Raw genomic sequence first — 16,561 nt, 5'->3', positions numbered from 1 at the left:
GTGGGCGGGCAAATCTTTGTTACTGTCCCCCCCCCCTTTCCCGATCAATAAGAGGCTATAAACGCGGGTGTAGGGACATGCCCACCCACCCATATTTACAGAGTAAAACACTGCTGAATAAACTTGTCTCTCGCTAAGCTCTTACACCATTCGAGTAACGGGTGTAAGCCGGGCGGCGCGTGGGACGCTTTAAATGCGTTAACGCACTTTGTATCCGCTCAGAAACCGCCTCGCCTACAGCACGTTGGGTATCTTTTCTGTAGGCTCCTGCTTTGGGAAGTTGGCCCAATTTATTGGGCCCTTATAGGATAGGAAACCGGAATTACCGAAAATAACCAACTGCTCGCAGGGCTTATAATACAAAACACCTACTTCCTGTACTCATCACGTACGTACGACATTCAAATCAACAAGTACTGTACACAGGAAATGCGTTGGTGGTGCCAGCGCGTGTAGCAAGATAAATGTTTGGTAAGGTTCAGAGTCGAGCACGTGTGCCCATACACTTCTAGCCCGAGTGATCGAGGGCCTTGCACGGTACAATTTACCATTGCCACAAACCATTGTGCCAGTGTGTACTAGATCCACAGCGTTTGACGAATTCGTCTTGATACATAAGTACAACCAGTTTTTATGTTTGCAATATACTAAATTATAACGTGATAAAACTTAATCCCCCCCCCCCCCCACCCCCCACGTACTTATGCGGTTTCAACGTTCTCGATTTAGGTTCATCAGCCACCACTCCCCTCCCCTTGAAACATTGCGAAAACGATATTTTTACGCAGCCGCACGTGTAACACCGCGACACGTGAAATGAGAGTAACGAGCTGTTCGTGTTGTGCGGCCACATCGCCACGTGTTGCACGCTTCACTGAGGTGGCAGCCGGTCTATTAAAATAATTAAAGGCAACCGAACAAGTTGCCTTGCGTCGTACAAACTGCTTAATTGAAACCATTAACGGCGCGCAGCGTGCGTTATTTGAAACGGCGTGTATACGTTTACACGATCAACTGGTCATTTGCAATCGTCACAATTTTTTTTTTAAAACGCGATTTTAAATTAACCACCTTCGAGCCGCCGTAACGAGCGGAAATTGGCGTCGCCGTGGAAACGTATCCGACCGTTGACTCGCCAGCCAATCGAAATCAAACCTGGCCGGCCGCGGCGACCAATGAGGGCGCGGCGTCGCATATTTGAATCAGAGCCCGAGCGGCAACGAGAGACGATGAGATAGTCGCGACGTGGTCTTGCGTGGTGGTGGTAGCAACACGTCCTCGGCTTATGTTTTGTTGCTCAACGTAGACTTTGTTTGAAAGATCAGAATACTCGTGTGTGTTTTTTTTTAATATCGCAGCAGCAGCTTTGTTATCGTATTTATTTGCAGGTACATCAGTGAGCCAGCCTCCAAACATGGCTCTTCGTCGTGCTGCCGTGAGTACTCCGGTTCGATCGGAACCGCTGGGATGTTTTGTGGTGGTGGGGTAATGGCGACGATGTTTAATAATGCTAGTTCTTGGTGGCGTGAGCATTATTTGTGCTCGCGGAAAAGGGCCCATTGACCGACACCGCCGATTTATTGTTTCTAATTAAGGTTATTAACGGATGAGGATTTTGTTCTACTGTTCGGTTGTTGGCTATACTGTATTGATGGTAGTGGAGCGATGCGTGTTCCTGGACTGCTTTTATAAGCGATTTGAGTTTTTTTTGTTAAATTGGCTCCGTCGATTTAATAATACAAAAGCTTTGTCTTCGCGTCATCCCTGATGTAATGTGATTGCTGATGTAGGTGGGGTATGGAACATTTCGATTATCCAAATTTTGACCCATCGTAGACACGGCTGTAAGTCCTAGGGTGTTTCGGGCTAATTTAAATGTATTTTTTTAATGTAATGTCTCGCCAGTTTTTATAACTGGCGAAAAAACATGACGTGTTCATAAAGCTTGCGTTTGTCTTTTTTAGTTTCTCCGTAAAATACGTTTCCTATTGCACGTGCAGCTTTAATGATGGCTTAAAATTCAAAGGATGCCACTTGGTTTTTAAACAATAGGACCTCGGTGCTTGTGGGGTGTGGCGGTGTCCTCTGCACGAGGTCGCGCTGATTGCTGTTCGTGTCGTTCTAGGTAATTGCGGCCTTTTTATGATGCTAACCTAGAGGTGCATATTTCACGTCTTTTTTTTACGGAGACCAGCGTCGGGTTTTGTTGCACACGGGTAGAGCGATGTGAACAGAAGCGTTTGCGCGATGTCGTTGTAATGAACGCACGTATTCCGGTAGCAGAGCTCATTGAGCTTTATGCGTAACAGTCGTTGTAGGCTGCGGTACAACGTTGGGGCTAGTACCGCAACCGTCTAAAACAATTGAACATTTCATTGGCGACCCCGAATCGGCACGAGATCGCACATTCCCCTGCAGTGTAACCCAAAACGCATGCAGTGTAGTCCAGTATTTTCAGTGTCTGGGTTTGTATTGAAGGCATTCCCCTTTCTCCTAAATTGCAGGCTGTTGAAACCTCTGAGAATGCGTTGGCCGGCAGGCTGACGAGGAAGGGCAGCCTGCAGCTGAAGCCGACCGTGCGGGCAACACTCGGTGACATCAGCAGCAATACCAACAAGGCGATCGACAAAAAGCCGATGCAGGTCTACAACGCCCACATCCGCATGTGCACGCACCCTTTAGCCCATCCATGTGTTCGCGTGGGTGAAATTGAACTGTCAAAAGTAAGAGTGGTGTATGAAATTCTATTGGCGTGCTCTTTAAAAGCAGACCGGTGTAAGTTGGCTTTTTGAAGCGTCTGCATGGTTTACAGGGATCGCTTTTATGAATACCCCTCGGTGGATATTGGTTTATATTTATTTGAATGCAGTCTTGTACAAGTTATTTGAAACAACGTTTCGGATGCTTATTGTGGTGTTCATTTTGCGCAGATTAAGGAGCCAGTAGCCAAAAGGGTGCCGAGAATGGTCCGATCCAAGTCGACCGTGGTGAGGGTGCCGCTCGTTCCTGCTGCTGCGCCCATCGTGCCTGCTGCTCCTGTTGTGCCCGTGGTTACAGTTGCCGCTGTGGCATCTTGCAGGCCAGCAAGAATCCCGCTTGGAAAGGTGGGGTACCCACTTGATAATGCACAAGTATAGTGATGCTCTGATTCCTTTTTTTATAAAGGACATGGTTGCAATCGGCGATCTACCGAAATGATCCTTGGGATGTTTTGGTATCCTTAATGTTTACCATGTTTGCTTGGTGCTGATTTGGGATGACCAAATAATTTGGCCTATTTTAATAGTAGCACTCACTCCCACTTTCAAATGAATGTAGTGTGTGCAAGTGGCAACGTAATGACGATGAGCGGTCGCTTTTTCCAATAAAAAAATTCAAAAGTTAATTTGCACCGTTCGTCCATGTTTGCAATTATTTTTATCTACAATGCATTTTATTACTGACATTGCATGGTGCCAAATAGTTCAACCTATAGGTAAGTGTGTAATAATCGTCCACAACTCAAGTTTACTACTGCTAATTTTTTTAAAATTAACCTTAATTTTGGCTTCCTTTTGAAATAACATTGCTTTATTTGAAATGGTACTTTGCAGATGCCTTCGCCCATTGCTATGGACATCTCTCAAAAGGAGGAAGACCTCTGCCAAGCCTTCTCTGATGCACTCATAAATATCCAGGACATTGATGCGGCAGATGCGGCAAACCCCCAGCTGTGCAGTGAATATGTGAAGGACATCTATGTTTACATGAAGACCCTAGAGGTGATGATTTTGAGCTGAAGCAGTATATTGCAGACACATTAAAAATGACTTTTACAGGACAAGCAGGTGTTATTTTATACTAATGCATCGCATTTCTTTCCTTTTTAGAAAGAACAGTCGGTGCAAGCCAACTACCTGGAGGGAAAGAAGATAAATGGCCGCATGCGTTCCATCCTCGTTGACTGGCTTGTCCAGGTCCAAATGAAGTTTCGGCTGCTGCAGGAGACCCTGTACCTCACCGTTGCCATCATTGACCGCTACTTGCAGGTTGTGCCTTTCAGCCTTGTAAAGTAATTGCAAACTGCATATTGGTTTGTGTATATACATCCTGAAGTTGACGATTTGGTTGTGTACAGCATGGGCTTCGAATGTAGTTACGTTTTAAGGTATGGTATCCATGCTGCAATGTTAGTACACGACGGATCTGATACTGGAGTGGTGCAATTGGTTCTAATTTTAATGCCACGAGAAGTAAGCACGCAAATGGTGAGATTTTCTTACTCATCTCTTGAGTGTCAAATTACTACGTGTAGGTTAGTTCAAGTGAATGCCATAATGCTAGATTTTCATCCCTAGTCATCGATGAAGTTGACCACTGGCCTGTGACCTAATTTTTTAATTGCCAAACTGACACGTTCCTTGGTCTAATTTGGCTGTTAAATCCTTGTTTTGCAGAACCACGAAGTGCTGAGTGGAAGCCTGCAGCTGGTGGGTGTGACGGCAATGTTCATTGCAGCCAAGTACGAGGAGATGTACTCCCCAGAGATGGAGGACTTTGTTTACATCACAGACCATGCATACACAAAGGCTGAAATCCGTGCCATGGAGCAGGCTATACTTTTGGGGCTGCAGTTCAACCTTGGACGCCCCCTCCCACTACACTTTCTTCGTCGGGCATCCAAGGCTGGCAGCGTGAGTTTTTGCACTTTACCCTGTTTCATAGCATTTTAACAGGCTGTAATATTTTGCATAACGTTTGGATTTATTTTTGCCTTTAGGTTGATGCAGATAAACACACCTTGGCCAAGTACTTGATGGAGCTCAGCCTGGTGGACTACAACATGGTGCACTTCCATCCATCTCAGATTGCTGCTGCAGCCCTCTACCTTTCCCAGAAGCTCATGGATGATTCCAAATGGGTACGACTTTGTGGTTTTCATTGCAAAATGATATGACCCTTGTTCAACAATTATTTAATGTCTTTTGTACTTGTGTCTTTTCAGAACATGGATTTGCAGTACTACACGACCTACACTGAAGAAGAGCTAATGCCTGTTGTCCAGCATCTTGCTAAGAATGTAGTGAAGGTCAATGAGGGATTGACAAAGCAAATGGTACGTGATTGTTAATTGGCACAACTGTGTGCTTGTGGTGTTAATTAAATCTGTCACTTGGCAATGGGTTTGTTCATATTTGCAACATGTTAGTTGAGCATGTTACAGCTTTTGTAACATTTTCAGATGGGTTATTTATTAAACCCCAATTACAGCAATGGGGGGGGGGGGTTGTGAGGAGTCATGACTGGCTTTATGAAAAATGGACAAACCCCTCTCAAATGTAGCCTATTAAAGTAGCTGTGCAATTGTCTTGGCATTATGAATTTCAATTCCAGCAGTAAAAGCTCCATTACATAACTAAAGCCTTTATCAGCACCCATTGCTATTATTTGGGTTGGCCAAGGGTACCTTAACATAAAGATTAAGGGTAGTGTTTTGTCCGTCTCTTTTAATGGTGAAACCCTCCATTTTTACCAGGCCACCAGAAACAAGTATGCCAGCACCAAGATGATGAGTATCAGCAAAATTTCTCAGCTCAAGTGCCAGCTGATGAAGGACCTGGCAAAGCCACATCTTGAGAAGAAGTAAAACAGCTTTATTCCAACGCCAATGTGCAGCAAAGACTTGGTGACTGCAAGGTTTCTTACATTGTGCTGGAAGTTAATAAGCCAGTTGACTTAATACCCTTGATTGATGTTGGAACGTTTTTTTTGTAATGAGACTTCACAGGATGGCTGCCGAGCCACTAAGGTGTACTGTTGAGCACCATGTGCTGCTGTGTGTGTATATATAGCCTGGCATCTAGAATACATTTTTATTTCCATTTTTATTTCACCTATTTTACACTCTGTACTTTTACTAATTTTTATTGATTTGACTTTAATAAAATGACTTCTCTTCTACACAATTCTCTCCATTTTAAACTAAATTTAATGGCAAAATGTTTTCTTAATAGCTTGGAACTGCCTGTTACCTGACTGGCCACATCAATCGTTTGGTTCTTTGACTAATTCGTGCCACGTTGCGGTTAAATGAGCACATTTGAACTTAAATCTGAGCAGCCTGGCACTTCAACCTTAAGCTTTTGCCCAATACAATAGCTTTAATGCATAGACCGTTCGGTATTGGACTTAATATAAGCAAAGTGCCAGGTAACGTTAGCCTGGTCCTAGAAAATGTGGTAATGGTGTGAAAATGTTTAATAGGATTTACAAAGATGTGTGCAAAAGTGTTTTAATGCTCGATTACTACTTTGGTTAGCATGCAATTTGCAACCATCTTTTGTTATGCTTTATGGTAATGTATACATTAAGATAATTTAATTGACTGGCCTTAACAATAAACTTACGACATGCTGTAAACCCAAGTCCCACATGCTTTGTTCCTGATCAGCCATCTTTGCTGTACATTTGCTATTGGTTGTTAATATGGCTTCTACATGCAGGGAAGTATACTTGGCTAAGTGAATTGATGCCTCAACCCATGTTGACTTGCATAATTAAGGTGAGGGTATGCAAGTGATTGGGTTGACAACGTTTGTTTGAATCTGACTTGGCCTCCCTAATTCAGCAGATATAGCAGTTTGTCAAAGGTGAGCTTTTCATTAACTTGAACTGAATATACACATTAATCAGAAAAGCAGCATAGCTGTCTAATTTAGGTGGCTTGGATGTCTCCCAGTTTCAAGGTGGGATGCAATTGTGCGAGTTTTCTATTTTAACGTCTCTAAGCTTGGTTTTCAAATGGTGTTCCAATTTTATAATAAAGTGTAAATTGGCTGACTTGGACTCGCTTGAATGGAATGACCAAAGTGCCTTAATTCTGTCTGAACTTTTGACTCGCTTGCCATTCAACTTTTACCCAATACTGCTGGTTGGCTGACATTTTAGAATTAATCCCCATATACCTACATTTGATTTAACACTAACGTGTCATTACCGTTAGCTATGGATGGGCTTTTCCACATCAAATTAGTAGAAGGTAATATGATTGTTTTTAACCTTTATCTGGCATCAAAACTGACCTTTTTACAAGGTCGTGTTTGCATTGACCACTACCTGCGGTCGCAATGCAAACAAAATACAACTCAATGTATGCGCTGCCCTTAATCGATTGGTCCACACCTGAGACGGCTTTCCTTGGCCTAGTCTCACATGGTGTTGGACCAGATGATGCCAAAAGGCGGTGTCTAGTCCAACATGTGAGACGACTAGGCTCGAAGGAAAGCTCTCTTGGGTGTGGACCAATCAATTTCAAGGACGGTGCATACATCAGAGTTGTATTTTGTTTGCATTCCGACCGCAGATATTGTGGTCAATGAAAACATGACTCCTTGTAAAAAAAGTGTCGTGTTTTGTTGCCAGAAAAGGGTGAAAACCAATTATATTTTGCTACTGGCAAAGGGGGTTCCAATGAAGTACAGGGTAAGTTTAACGTGGCAAATATTTGCGTCCATTAATAAATATTTGAAACGCCATTGGCCCAGCTATCTTTTGAGGTAGCTAACATTCTGCTGTACATGTTTCTTGTTAAACAATTTTGGAACGCCGTCACTTGCTGACATGAAAAGTTTTTCCATGACCATATTTTCAGTGCTATATGTATTGACCACGAATAGCAAAATGTACAGAATTGACGACTTTTCCAAAACCGACCTGTGGTATGGCGATATAGCGCGCTCAACCAAATTTGGTGTGGCAGTGCTGTCTATTTAAAATTGTTCATGAATACGATGGGCGAGTTCTTTAGTGATGGTCAATGTATTGTGTACACGGGCACGCTTAGACGGCATCAAACGAAGTGCAATTTTTGTTTAGGTTTTACTACGTTATAGCACCGCTAATATTAACCGTGATGGTTCAGTATCCCCAATTGTCTACAGAACAGTTTTTTTACAAGCGTAGTTGTACATAAATGACAATTATACGTAAAAAATACGACATGCTGTATTCTGAGCATGGTTTATTGCAAATATATGCAACGATATTGGATTTCATTTCGGTTCTCTTCAAATTAAGTGAGCTCGTTGAAATAGGTGGTACAGGTGTGCAAGCAAAAATTCCCGTGAGAATTCACGATGCATGGACACTACAATATGGGCACAAATGAGCAAGAACAGGTGTATAAAATACACTGTTTTACCAGGTAAAGCTCACAGATGTAAAGCTTTTTTTATAGAAGCGACCTGGCCACAAATCAACGAAGTGGCTTGTGGACATGGCAGCCAAATGGTCTTAAACGCATGTTGATTCTAAATGTGAAGGGAAAAACCGGAGGACCCGGAGGAAACATCCAACCGATCACAGGGAGAGGGAGACGCAGACCCCAAATATACAACAGGGTCGGCATCGAACACATGCTACCAGGCGGGGTAGTTAACGTCTCTTAACAGTGGCGCCCCAAACATGGATAAAAAAATTAACGCAATTTACGTACTCTTAAACTACATGTTAAAGATAATACACCTATAGTAAAGTGCAATTGGCATTATAAAATATAATCCAAAGTGAATATTAAGTTTGTGTAAACCCATGGGAAATTACTTTACTCGAAAATGTGTTTGTGGATTCTGTACGCCATAATGTTCGACGTTTCACTCCCACGTGCTGGGAGCAACATTTGTTTATCAACAATTCCCAACCAATGCTTCACTTTGCATACTGCGATTAACACGACACTCCATAATGTTCGACGTTTCACTCCCACGTGCTGGGAGCAACATTTGTTTATCAACAATTCCCAACCAATGCTTCACTTTGCATACTGTGATTAACACGAGGATAAAAACCCCACCCATGTCTATTAATGAGATACTGTTAGGGAAATACATTCACAGGTAAGGAGACCTGCCTGATTAAGGATGTGGACCTGGTTGGTGGAGGGAAGGATTTGAAAGTAATGGTAGGGTGGGGTACGTGGGGAGCGGTCGTGTCATGGTAAGCAAACTCCACTTCGAACCCGGCAACCCGAGTTCGATTCGCGCACACGGCTAACATCGTTGAATATCTGAACCACTTCTGGGCCTCCCCTAGGTTGACTCATCCTTAAATAAGAACACCGTGCGATGTGCGTAATCGGCCATAGAGAAAGGTGGCCTGGTAGTGCTGGCTCCCCACCTCGTGTGCCGTGATTGCCTTAAGGTTGCTCGCTAACAGCACTTGCCCCAACAATCTGTTAAGGCTATAGGGGGAATCTTTGTTTCGTGTATACATACCTGTCGCCCCCTTATCAGTGCCTACCTCATTACAGACCAATTTATACCTTATTGGTCACCCGTGCCCTTGTACATCTCAATGTTCATCCTACAGCCCTATCACAAGGGGAAACACAAACTAGCTGTGCTTTACTCCATTTCGCTGTACAGGAATACGGGTGAACCGTATGGTTTGACAGGTATGTGTATCGTTGTAGAGCATGTGCAGTGGGGGCCATGATTCGATGTGGGGAGGCAACAGGATGGGTAACAAGCGAGCGAAGTGTGGTGGGTGGGAAATCATGGCGGTGGGTGGAAACACCGCACGTTTGTTGGACCCGTGGTTGACGGAACGGGGGCTGGGTGGTGGGGTTGATTTGTGGGTGGGACCCGGGTGGGACGATGGAATAGGACTGGTTGGTGGGAGAGACTCCAGAATGGATGCTTGGAGGGTGATGAACCAGCATGTTTTGGGTGGGTCCTGGGATGGGTGACAGCTGAGGGCGGTGCGTGGGAACACGAGGCTTTTGGAGGTGGTGTGGGACGATCGGAGGTATGGTTTTAGGATTCATATACAGTACAGGGTGGGTGGGACCAGGGGTGGGGCCTAGTGTGGGTTTGTAGCTCGAGGGTTCATTTGGTGCGTTGGTGGGTTGGTGAGATCCGGAGGGAACTGGTCCTTGGCTTTAGTGGGTGGGCGGTGAATGGGTGGGACTTGGGGTTGGTCATGGGTGGGAGGGTACCTCGGTTTCCTTAATGGCAGAGACTCTTCATGTTGAAGTGGAAAGGGACCCCGGTTTGGTAGACTAGTGTGATCACATAGTAGGGGGAAGGGGGTGGTGGTGCGACCTGGTTTGGGCCTGTGGGATTCGGGATGGGTGAGTGGGACCTTTGTTGGAGGTTGGAGGGACCCAGTGGTGGCTTTGGTTATAGTGGGCGGGGTAGGCGAGGGAGGGACCCTGCAAACGGTGGGCGGGACCCTGCGAACGGTGGGCGGGACCCCCCTCGTCATTTAACGGGGGGGAGGGGACTATCGGGTTTGGTGGGTGGCAACTCCGGGGTCGGTGGGTGGGGGTAGACCTTGGGTTTTGGGGGGGGGGTCCACACTCAGCGTCGTTGGGGCAGCGGAGATTGGTGGAATTGATCATGTGACCGGTAGTGGGTGGGGTAAGGGGGCGGGGCTTGGTCGTTACTGGGAGGAGACTACCGGGTAGGTGGGCGGGCGTTCCCCTCCCCCTCCGTTCCGCCGGGCGAACAAGGAGACGCCTCGACCCTCCACACACAACCACCGCGCACGCATCGCGCACGCACGGAACGGCGCTCTCGCTCGCACGGGTAGAGAGCGGCGTCAATTCTCGCTAGCACGGCCATTGATCGTGGCTCGAGTGTGAGAGAGAGAGAGTTCCGACGGTGTTGGTTCAAAACAAAAAAAGGGGCGCGATGATGAGTAGGCTCGTGGTCGCGTCGAAATCGGGAGTTTGATGGATCGTCGTCATAGGCAGTGGCGAGAGAGGGAGGAGACACGCTCGCTTCGTGTTGAGTAAAGGAGACGGGAAACGCGAATTCTACCCCACCCTCGACAACAACGGCGGCGACCAACGCAGAGCGGCGAGTCGACGCGAATCAGCTTCTTTCGCGGCAGCGCACAGGGGCCGCTCTGTGCGGACGGCTGTAGCCACGGTCCTTTATTTAGACAAACCACAAGAGCGACGAGTGCCGAGGCGGAGCTCGCTGCGCTGAGAAGAGACTTCTCTCAGAGCCCCAGCTCCATTTGCAAGGAGGGGAGCGCCGCGGCGGTGGGTTCCTGCCTTCCTCTCTCTCTCTCTCTGGGGCTTCTAAACCCTCCTCCCCCCCACCACCGCCGCCGCTCCTCGGCCTTGTTGTTTGCGATGTTGCGTTGCGATCGTGGAATGGCCGCGCGCTCGTGTGTGTGTGTGGGGGTTTTTTTTGTTGTTGTTCAGGCCGTGTGTGTGGTGTGGTGTTAGGCCGAAACGGGGCGAAGGTTTTTAGTGTGCGTGTGTGGCCGGGAGACCTTTTGTGACTTCGTGACGCCCAAAGGCCTTCCTCCATTCCGGCCTCCCTCTTCGCCCACAACCCCTTCGCATTACTCAATAGCAGAGCGGGCGGGCAGCAGGCGACGTCACGTCGTTCGTCGGGTTTGCTGTCTCTTTTTTTATTTGTCGTAACTTGCTTTTTTCTTCCTACGTTTAGGCACCAAGGTAACACACACACACACGCGCGCGCGCAAAAATACCCAACAACAATAACGTATCGGGAATTTGTTAAGTCCCCTTTAACCAGAAATACGTCGCTGTGTGTGTGTGCGTGTTGAATCGCAGATGTGCGAGTGTAATAATATTCGCGGTCGGCCTGCGAAGGGATTGTCACGAGACACGTAGGGTATTTTTTTTGGTGTTATAGTCTCGTCTCGTTTACGTTTTGGGTTTTATTTTCGAAGTGAAACTGTTTTTGTTTTATGGGGGTGGTGGCGGGGTCGGGGGTGATCTTTGATGGAGAGGGCTTTCGAAGGCTACTCAGCTTGCCTGGTATTATTGCGTGTCGTGTGTGTATGACTGGTGTGTCGATAGTATGGTCTCACTGTACCGCGGCACCGTCGTCGTTATAAAGTGGTGTTGTAGTAATAATAACACGGATGGCTAAGCCCCTTGGGGGTGTTTTAGGGCTTTACGAGTCAGAAATGGTCTCATTTGCCACGGTGATAGTGTGCGCGCACACAGTTGATATTTTTGTTGTGTACGTGATGGTTATCCGTGAGATTAAAACGTATATTTTGTGGTGGGATTGGGCAAGTGACTTGTGTGCCCCTCCCCATCGTTCATTTCGGCGTTCAGTTGTAAGGTAAAAATAAAAGGGGGGGGAGGCCTCTGACAATTAAATGTTGAACCATTCCCCAGGCCTGGAGCCATGCCGCAGATGGAAAGGGCCCTCAGGTCTACCAGGAGAAAACGGCAAGCGGCTGGAGGCGGCCAGGATGAGGCCACCGACCAAAAGGTTTGTTGCCCCCCCCTCCCCTTATGAGAATGTATTGCTTCTGATCATCATCAATGTCATTACTATTATTAAGGTTTATCCTTGTGTGAAAAAAAGCCAGCTTGTGTGCGCAGTGCGACATTGCGGTGTTGGTGATGGGTTCGTATGGACCAGTCATTTTTCAGCCAACACCTTTGGCAGCACAAATATATAACGTATATGAAGGGGAAAAAAGCCCATTGAGATAGGAGCACCGTGGATCAAAATCTGGCCAGCGTTAACTTGGACACCGCCGCACTAATAGATATTTCTGAAGGCAGTGCAGTACAGTATTTGATGGGTTTTGGGGTACAAATATAACTCTTAATGCGCATGAGTCCCATCTATTTAACAGTTAAGAGCCAAAGTGAAACGCAAGATAATGATTTTTTTTAATGTATAACTGCAGTGTCGGGACGAATACCGTTTAGATTCTCGACCATTATATGTAAGTGATAAATATTGTGTTTTATAATAACAAAGCTGTGAATGATTACCGATTAAATGGTTTTAACTTTTTGTGTACCATGTGCTGCCAGCTTACATACTAGGAATGCATGAGATCACAGACGGCTTGGTTATGCTTATGTATTGATTCATGCTAAAAATTTATATTTTATTATGGAAAGACAATGTACACAAATATGTGTTTTGGGTAAAAATATGCTTGGCCACAATGTTATCAGCGCTATGTTTAGAAGGTTTTCCCGCTGAATTTGGGATTATGATTGGCATTATTTATGCATTTTGTATTGCCATGGGACATGTGCTGTCATCAAGGATCACACTGTAAATGATAGGATGGATCTCAGCTGTTTCCTGGTTACTCGTGTTACGATTATTAACGAATGCATTTGTAAGTACCGTCTTGTGCAACGTTGATTAAAAGGTATTGCTTATGTGTATATTTCATATTCCCCTTGAATGTTTTAAGTGAGTAATTTTGTGTAGGAATAGGTCTGCAGTGGAGCATGCTTATTATTAGGTTTCACATGCCTTGGAGTGAACTGTTTATTTCCTGTGCTAATGTGTTTCCTCCCTCTGTGTTTTTAAATGCACAGTAATTTGTATTAATTAGTCTTGGTAATAATTTGCTTCACTAGGCAGTGGATTTCCAATCTCCTCTACAAACAACCATGCATATAATGTATGGTATATTTTATGTTTAAATTAGCAGATGTTTAAATGTATTGGTCATTTTTAAAATGCTCATGTGCATAATATTGATTTTAAAATGAATTTTATTGTGGGGGCACACTAGTTAATTGCAAATTTCATTTAATTTTTTCAAAATGGAAACCAAGGAGTGCCCGTTCAGCCGTACAATATTGCTGGTTCTAGAGACTACCTCATGTCACGTAACATCTTTACCTTTAATTACTATGAGAGCAATGCAATTTCTATTTGGGATATTTGCACATGTAATATTTACTGCTTTGTGATTTGCATAAAGGTCCACAGCATAATCATAGCAATCTCTTAAACATTGATACGTGAAATTTTCATTAATGAACTGCAATCCCGGTGATGCACGTTAATTTCTGCTGGACTGATTAAAATAGCCTTATTTGCGTAGGTGTGTACCTTTTTGCGTGAACTTCACACGTGTTTAATTGTGCAGTGAATTATGGATATCATTTCAGTAGGTTAATGGTGTTTTGTTTTAATATATTCCCGCGTCATCATTCCTATGTGAAAATGAGGTCAGCTTACCATGTCCAAAAATGCAGGTCTACTGTAGATTTATGCTTGTGATCTGTCAATGCCATATGCTAAGGTAACACCAACGCTGGCATTCAAAGCCGGTTGTAAATAGTACACGCTTATGGGCTCCACTGCATTAAAATGTTGCTCACTAAACCAGCCTATGATTATGAATAGCATTTTCGCATGCAGCATTTTTTAAATGCTACTTGCACATGGAACTTTGAGGGTGCATTGACAAAAATCGCCATGATTGACAGTCAACACTAAAAGTATTAAGTAGGAAGGTTAAATGGGATCACATTGTATAATTAAATGGTTTGTAACTTTTAAAATTAGTTATTGACCCTGAATATTTAATCACCGTTTTTTTTTCTGGCTGTAGTGTAATCAATTGCATGGGAATGTAAAGAACTTTAAATTGAGCATTAAATACACTTCAAAATATGCGCTTTTACATTGTGTAATATGACTGTCAAATGGAGACTGAATTGCTTGGCATAAGCAGACTTACATGGCTCGGCAGAACATGCAATAATCCATCAACTGAAAACCTTTTTTGTTCTTCCTCATTCCATTTCCAATGTAGGTATGCATTTCTGTGTTATTATAATGTATGGTACATTACAATAGTAATTTTCTGGGATTGTACCGATTACAGTATAACCCAGTTTGGAGGTGGGCTTCTCAGACATTTCTTTGGAGAAAAAAAATGCAGTCTCAAAAATTAGACTTTATCGTTGCGGTACCGTCCTTGGAATCTAACACTCTGGAATGCGCAGCGCATTATATTCATAGTGTTTACACTCGGTCTGAACCTGTGCAATCTGAAGCTCTGGTGTTGGGTTCAATGAGAAAGTAGATCGTGACTTGGTGTAGGTAAACATCCCATTTGTTTCAGCATTTATCAGCATGGACAATGGTGCAAAGGGGCACATTTGAATTTGGCAGCGTAATCACACGCACACGTATACGTATTTACAATGAGGAACAATGGGTGGCTCGGTAATGCCTATTTGAATTTGTAGTCACAAGTGCATATGCACGTACGCGTAATGAGGAAGAGTGGCTCAGTGGGTAGCCCATTGCTGGCCGATCTTAGCCTCCTAGGTACAATTCCTGGCCATGCACAATGGTGACAATAATCTAAGCTTGGTCTGCAGTTTCACTAGACTGAAGAAGCCCTAAAAACTTGATCTGGTACAGTACATTGTGTAAACGTGAGATACAAAGGCATCCTGAAATTCGTACCAATAACAAGAGCAGTTTGTGAGTCCAGGCATCCCTTACTAGGTGCGAGCACAAAGCAGTGTTTAATATCTCGCTGCAAAATTAAACGATATATTTGTTTAATAAATGCGTGCGTATGTACTTATATGTGTATGTACAGAGCAATGTTTTTGAGAGTTTGTTCCACAATGCCATCTATGGTTACATCTACCAAAATGGTAACATCTTGACAAATGGGTTGCTGCACACAGTAAGACACAGGAGGGGTGAATGAAGTGATGCATTTAACTGAATCGTGTTGCAGCCGAAGTGAGGAACTTTTTGCATCAGCGGCCTAGCCAACAACATGCCTTTGCATGCAGCATACTAGGCTGCGCAGGAGTCTATTCAGATGGCGTGCTCTCGTTTGGAACATGCGAGCTGTTTGCACATAGCTTGTAACAGGATAGTTGGGAGAAACTGAATCTAGATGCTAATGGAACATAACTTCTTTGGATTCTGTAATGCACTTGCTACTGAAACGTATGTTTCACTGTATTTTATCTCTCATGCAGTTATGTATCCCTTTCATGCCGCCCATGTTTCAATGTATAACGTTAAGTTATGCATATTGTGTCTTTTTACGTGAAATAGTTTTTTGTGTGTTATGAATTTAGGTCTGTCTTTGCATTTGTTGCCACTTGCCTTCTGGTGCTTGAAATGTGCTATTTTGTGCACTAATTGATACTAATGCACAAAATATTGGAGTGTTCAGTTTCCCTGGCAACGTACAGTACACAGTACTTGGTTTAGCTAATTGAACGCTGAACTATATTTGTGTGTTTTTTAGTAAGAGTGGTATGGACTGAATTGTAGTTTCTTTCAGGTAATTGGTCCAGGCACCTTTTAAGCCTAATCTTTATTAATTGGTGCATTATAAATTCATAATAACACTCAGTGCTAGCTATAGGTTATAAGGTACATCAATGGACATGCTTCCTGTACAGTAAAATCTGGTTTAATTCACTCAATTGTCCCTAATAACCTTTAAGTTAATGTAAAAAAAATGTATTTACCCTTCTGAGTTGTGCGTGCACTGCAAGAAGCCTGTAGTGCCCTGCCCTGCCCTCGCAGAAACCCAATCCCCCAGCAGCAGCACCCCAAGGAAGCATTGTGATCCGTTTCCTGGGAAGTAAATGCGGGTCTTGTTGTAGTCGGTTAACGTGTCACAAAATAAATCTGGTAATACTGCACTATTTAAACACTTTTCTAATATAAACTCATTTTATTGCCACGCTTAATTTAGATCACAATGTCATGATGTAAACCAGATCCCAGGGCACAATTTGTAAAGTTTCTTCCCCCTTTGCGTAAGTGCCCCAGTGTGT

General features: G+C 44.3%; 2 protein-coding genes across 3 annotated transcripts in view; both read left to right on the top strand.

Moving 5' to 3' along the window:
* The first annotated feature begins 1,204 nt into the window (after window positions 1-1,204).
* CCNB2 (cyclin B2) lies at window positions 1,205-6,399 on the top strand. Its single transcript, XM_032945651.2, has 9 exons — window positions 1,205-1,435; window positions 2,505-2,642; window positions 2,931-3,104; window positions 3,594-3,761; window positions 3,870-4,028; window positions 4,437-4,673; window positions 4,760-4,900; window positions 4,985-5,095; window positions 5,516-6,399. The coding sequence occupies exons 1-9, from the start codon at window positions 1,415-1,417 to the stop codon at window positions 5,624-5,626; spliced, it is 1,260 nt and encodes a 419-aa protein (XP_032801542.1). The 5' UTR covers window positions 1,205-1,414; the 3' UTR covers window positions 5,627-6,399.
* A 4,061-nt stretch (window positions 6,400-10,460) lies between these two features.
* The window catches only part of RNF111 (ring finger protein 111), a 35,298-nt gene continuing 29,197 nt past the window's right edge, over window positions 10,461-16,561 (top strand). The window contains exons 1-2 of one of the 2 annotated variants that reach the window (XM_032945553.2): window positions 10,461-11,026; window positions 12,146-12,242. In XM_032945553.2, the coding sequence (XP_032801444.1) occupies window positions 12,156-12,242 (87 nt within the window). In that variant the 5' untranslated portion in view covers window positions 10,461-11,026; window positions 12,146-12,155. Of the gene's footprint in view, window positions 11,027-11,073; window positions 11,450-12,145; window positions 12,243-16,561 lie in introns of those variants that run through there. The other variant, XM_076065852.1, reaches the window with a different exon arrangement.

Source organism: Petromyzon marinus, chromosome 1 (assembly GCF_048934315.1).
Source record: "Petromyzon marinus isolate PM22_M1 ecotype Great Lakes invasive population chromosome 1, UKy_Petmar_22M1.pri1.0, whole genome shotgun sequence".
In the NCBI taxonomy this organism is placed as follows: domain Eukaryota; kingdom Metazoa; phylum Chordata; class Hyperoartia; order Petromyzontiformes; family Petromyzontidae; genus Petromyzon; species Petromyzon marinus.
The sequence above is the reverse complement of the archived record's forward strand: the minus strand, read 5'-3'. Positions and strand labels throughout refer to the sequence as shown.

What these genes read in the sequence shown, in the direction of transcription:
- CCNB2 (XM_032945651.2), top strand. Translation starts at nt 1,415, where the DNA reads ATGGCTCTTCGTCGTGCTGCC. An exon ending in CAAGAATCCCGCTTGGAAAG is followed by an intron (nt 3,105 to 3,593) that starts GTGGGGTACCCA and finishes GGTACTTTGCAG; the next exon opens with ATGCCTTCGCCCATTGCTAT. An exon ending in GGGCATCCAAGGCTGGCAGC is followed by an intron (nt 4,674 to 4,759) that starts GTGAGTTTTTGC and finishes TTTTGCCTTTAG; the next exon opens with GTTGATGCAGATAAACACAC.